This window comes from Poecilia reticulata, unplaced genomic scaffold (genome assembly GCF_000633615.1).
Source record: "Poecilia reticulata strain Guanapo unplaced genomic scaffold, Guppy_female_1.0+MT scaffold_249, whole genome shotgun sequence".
In the NCBI taxonomy this organism is placed as follows: Eukaryota; Metazoa; Chordata; class Actinopteri; order Cyprinodontiformes; family Poeciliidae; genus Poecilia; species Poecilia reticulata.
Genome location: NW_007615034.1, coordinates 12,682 through 17,988, shown reverse-complemented (window position 1 = coordinate 17,988; position 5,307 = coordinate 12,682). Strand labels below are relative to the sequence as shown.

Genomic DNA, 5,307 nt, shown 5'->3' with positions numbered 1-5,307 from the left:
CCACTAAAACCTGCAGTACTCCACAGCAGCCACTAGAGGGCCTCACTCCCTGTTAATCCACTAAAACCTGCAGTACCCCACAGCGGCCACTAGGGGGCACAGAGCAAGGGTTCTTCACCTTTGTGGCCTCTGGGTTACATATTAACTATCCATTGTTTTACCAAACAGACTTTTGTTCAGTGTAAAAATCTAATTCAAGTATGGTTTACCAAGCAAAAACATTAAATATAACTTCATCATAATGTGATACTCATAATTCATTTATTTATCATTCGCACATAAAACAACTTTCTGAACAGGTCATGGAACGGATCAAACTGCAACAAGAGTGAAATTAAAGGCTCATGTTTGGCCTCTGACACCACGTGTATTAGAGCTGGAAGATTAAAAAAGGAAGATCATATTTATGCCAAAAAATCCTTAAATTTTGAGATTATGCTCAGAAAAGTTCTAGAAAAAACTCACTGTGTGTTTCTCTGTGTGTTAATTTAGGTTTCTGTGTCAGTTGAGTCTCCGTGTTGTCCCGCCTTCCCCTCATTGATCCCAGCTGTGTCTTGTTTCCTCGTCTTTACTGTCAGCTAATCGTCTGTAGCTGTTACTCCATCTGCTACCATCTGTGCTGCCTGGATCGTGTTTTCCTTCATTAAAACCATCATCATTATTCAACAGCCTGGGCCCTCCACTTCCATACTCACCATTGCAACCAGTAATCATGACAATTTCTGAGTTTGAAGACAAACAGTTTCGATTTTTAATCTCAGAAAATGTCCAAAGTTTCTGAAATTTACAAAAATTGATGAAAATGTTTGACTTTCACATTAACATATATTTTCTAGAAAATTAGATTTTTTTTCCAGAAAAATGTTTGAATTTTTAAATTAATACATTTTCTTGTTTTTTTTTGGTGGAAATGTACTCGTTTTTATGTCTACAATGGCGTAAGACTCTAAAACCCTTGAGAAAATGTGGACACTGGTTAAATTAAATTATGTGCTCAAAAATAAATACAGTAAATTTAAAATTAAGTATAAAAAATAATTTAAAATGCAAATAAAAACATAGCCTTACAATCCACAAATGAATTTGAAACTGCTACAAGTTTGTCAAGAACCAGAATCTAGCAACATCTCTGGTTTCTGGAAACTTTACTAAACCGCGGCCCACACGCAAAAACATGGGAATTTCTTGCAGACCTCTAGGAGGCGCTGTTGGCAGTAGCTCTATGATAAAGAATGGCTGCACAAGAAGGTATGAGGGGCCGTTTAGGACAAAAACCATGTTTTGTGGTTTTAACCCTAAATTGCACATGTATACTATTAAAATGTCACACAGATACAATTTTTCTCTCACACACAAAATACTAAAATTGTGCATGCACACTACTAAAATATCACACACGCATACAATTTTTTCTCACATTCATACAGAAATGACTAAGATTGTACATATAAACTAATAAAATATAGAATCATTTTTGTATGTGTGAGAGCTGTCACAGAAGAGGCGGGGCATAATTTGGAGATCAGATCGCGCATGCGTTGATATCACAGTGAAGTTAACTTCAAGTTGGATATTGGAGCTCCACGGTATAAGCGGCGTTTAGCTCAAGGTTAATCCAATTTATGAACGCTAATTTCGGACAGCCGTTCTCTACAGCTCCTTCCTCAAGCACTCAGAGGTTCACTTATGGTTCTAATGCCGAGGTAAGGCGTTATAGCCGGAGTAAGCGGCCTTAGAACCGGAATAAGCCCTAAGTGAACCTCCGAGTGCTCAAGGAGGGAGCGGTAGAGAACGGCTGGCCGAAATTAGTGTTCATAAATCGGATTAACCTTGAGCTAAACGCTGCTTACACTGTGGAGCTCCAATATCCAACTTGATATCTGTGGTATCAACGCATGTGCGATCTGATCTCCAAATTATGTCCCGCCTCTTCCATGACGACTCACACACACAAAAATGAGTCTGTATTTTATTAGTTTATATGGGCAATTTTTTTATTTTGTGTGTGTATGAGTTTCAGTAGTGTGTGAGAAAAAACATAGATTTTGTCCTAAACGGTCCCTCATAGAAGGCCTCAGTCGCTGCTCTGCTTTTCCTCTCCAAGAGTCACAAGAGAAACCCTAAAAATCCCCATCACAACAAGAGACTTAGAGAATTAATCAGAACAGAGCAAATTTAGAAAGAAACCAAACCTAATGATGGATTCAGCAGACGTGGCGTCAAGTTGCTCAACCTGAGCCATTCCTCTGAAGAACTCAGTTCTCATCATAAGATGGGTGAAATGCTTTCAGTCGGTCTGTTTCTGTAAAATTGTTTAAACTGACCTGAGATGTTTCCATCTGGACAAGAAGGTATGAGAAGTCTTTCAGTCTGACAAACCACAGAACTGAACCTGGATCAGTTAAATGTACCAATGATCTGTCTCTGTTCTCGTCCTGTAAGGGATGGACTTTAGAACTGGGACGATGCGTTCTATCTACCTGGCTAAAGTCAGAGCGCCAGCAGCATTGTACCTTGTAACAGTGACTTCTGCCCGTTCCCATCAGATAGTCCTGATCAAACTGTTTCCTAAAACAGAGACAGTTTGAGCACAATCCAAACTTGCACGTCATGATGCGGCTCCCACCTTCCAGCCGTAGCTGCGGTGTTCTACAGGATCCACAGCTGCAGATCAGTCCTACATGTTGGTCTGAAGACTTTTCTACTTCTTGATGCACAACAGGAGGATGAAGAGGAGGAGCTGATCTGCCCCTGAACTCTAAAGAGACTCAAACTTCCTCCTTCAGCTCAGCTCTCCAACATTAACTCTGCTCAACATGCTGTCTCTGCTCACATCTGGATTCTCTCTGCTGGTTCTGATCACTGGATCAGGTTGGTTGGAGTCTTTCAGAGAATAATCTGATCCTTGTTGTTCTTCACTTATATCACTTTTTTCTTCCTTCAGGTGTAAACTGTCAACAACTCACTGCAGGGAAGATTGAGGAGTTCAGTTCAGAGGGCAGCTCTGCTGCTCTGACCTGCAGTTACACCAATAAGATATCTGCTGGTGATGATTTCTTTTGGTATCGACAAAATCCTGGAAAACCTCCAGAGTTCATCTTCTACATCTCAGGGCTCAACAGTTCAAGATCAGCAGAGTCTCTGAAATCATCAACAAGATTCTCCACTTACCTGAGAGGAGAGAAACACCTGGATCTGCTGATCTCCTCTGCTGCAGTGACAGACTCTGCTGTGTACTACTGCGCTCTGCAGCCCACAGTGACAGGAAACACCAGAACCCTGTACAAAAACCTGCAGTACTCCACAGCAGCCACTAGAGGGCCTCACTCCCTGTTAAACCACTAAAACCTGCAGTACTCCACAGCAGCCACTAGANTTGTTGAGTCTTTGGACTGAAGACAAAGACAACAGAGACATGAAGCAGTAAAGATCAGAGACAGAGCTGCTGAGGAAGCAGAAAACTCTCTGATTKGTTGAGTTGAAGTGGCCCCGCCCACTGACCTTCAGCTCATCCAATCCTCTGCCTTGTTACTCCCTTCGCTGAGAGGTTACCGGTACTACTCTGAAGCTGCCTCAAACTGATCCAGGATTTGGCTCAGTGGCTCGTATGAAGTAGCTGTAATGACTTTGTTCCAAGGCAACAATGTGATTTTCATACATTTGTGAATCACACACTAAGACTATTTTATTACTGTTGAAGAACCTACATTACATTGGCATAATAACCCACACTTCCCACATTTGCTTTAATAAATGTGTCGCTACAGCTTGATTCAATAGGATAGAAACTATGGAAAACTTAACTTTTTTTAATCCATAAACTAAATGAATGTATGATTTTGGAAGACTGTTCATGCTGTTCATAACCCAGTCAGAACGGATCTTTGGTTGCTCTGAACCTTCCTCCTCCTCTGGCTGATTGGAAGAATTGGAAACTTTCTGAACTGAAGGGAAATGACAGCTTGAGGTTTTCCTGTCTGGAGTTTGAGTCTGTAATAGGAGTGGAGTCGGATCCGGCTTCACAGCCTTTGGAATGCCAAATGCAAGGGAGGCCTGTTGCTTGGCTGCTACTCTTCTCTGCTGCTGCTGCAGATCTTTGGTCCTTTTTCTTGGACGTTCCTGGAGGTTTCCATGCTGAGCCGGTTCTCTGTTTCTCAGTCTGAGGTGTTCTCTCTTGTCCATTGGTCAGTTTTCTCTGCATTATCTCCAGGGGTGAAAGTTGGCGGGTACGGCAGGTACCGCTACCCCTAAAAGATTTAGCAGGGGTTCGCAGTACCTGCAAGAGAGGAGCGGCTGTCTGCTGTAAAACATGAATGGGTTCACTAATCAGCCGTGACTGATTAGTTTTTCAAGAACAATCTAAAACACGACCTAATCAGTTAATAAATAACTTTTTCCTATTTCGTATTGTTTCTGAACTGTTCATGCTTTGTTATAACAGCGGAGCAACACGACGATCTCTGAAGGTTTTGAGTCTCAGCATCAGGTGACAAACTGAACGCAGCAGCAGGCTGAGAGCAGCAGGTCCTCTGATTGGCTGAGAGCAGCAGGTCCTCTGATTGACTTATTAAAATGTTCGTAACTTTATTAAAGAACAACAACAAAAAATCAACAAAACGTTTTCAAATTAATGACCCAACAACAATAATAATCTCAGTGATTATTGTTTCAACAAGGTGTTGTGCGTTTCGGTTTCATAACCAAAATAACCAGCAGAGTTTAAAATGAACCAATCAGCCACCGCTGAGTTCAGGAGGATTATTAATGATGCAGAATAAATATCAGGCCTGAAAACCTGATATCGTAACGGACTGAATGTTTTTAACGTAATCTCTGGTCGGCTTGTGGAGCGCAGGAGGTTACCACAGCAACGGGTGTGCTTAAACAACAGAGAGAGACGGAGAGTAAAAAGGTGCGAGTGGTTTAGAGTTGATCACCTGTTCGGGTTGTTTTACCTTTGTTTACCTTTGTCTTGGCGCATCACAGCCGCTGTAATTTCTGAACATTCAATAAACGACAAACTTGGACTAATTATCTCGTTAGTCTGTGACTATGCGTCATTTACAACAAACATCAAATAAGGTAAATATGTTTCATTAAGTATTTAACAAACAAATGGCTTCTAACGTGATAATTATGTGAAATCAAATTAATTGTCTAATAAAAATAAAGTTTTATTTCTCTCTGGCATCTCGTTTGAGCTCAGAGTCTGAGAGGCTTTTCCTTTATCAAACAATTATTTTCACGTCTTATTTAGTGGAAATATTGATGTTGATGAGATTTTCTCCAAAATAATAACATTTTTCA

General features: G+C 40.9%; 1 long non-coding RNA gene and 1 gene segment (V, D, J or C); one reads left to right on the top strand and one right to left on the bottom strand.

Moving 5' to 3' along the window:
• LOC103460468 (uncharacterized) overlaps positions 1-3,375 on the bottom strand; it is an 8,432-nt gene extending 5,057 nt beyond the window's left edge. The window contains exons 1-2 of the long non-coding RNA XR_532932.2: positions 3,292-3,375; positions 11-67 (exon numbers count right to left, since the gene is read on the bottom strand). This is a non-coding gene — a long non-coding RNA (uncharacterized LOC103460468). The remainder of the gene's footprint in view (positions 1-10; positions 68-3,291) is intronic.
• Positions 2,747-3,369, top strand: LOC103460467 (Ig heavy chain V-III region WEA-like). The segment is given in 2 exon segments: positions 2,747-2,871; positions 2,945-3,369. Coding segments are annotated over 2 exon segments (456 nt in total).
• Positions 3,376-5,307: the final 1,932 nt, after the last annotated feature.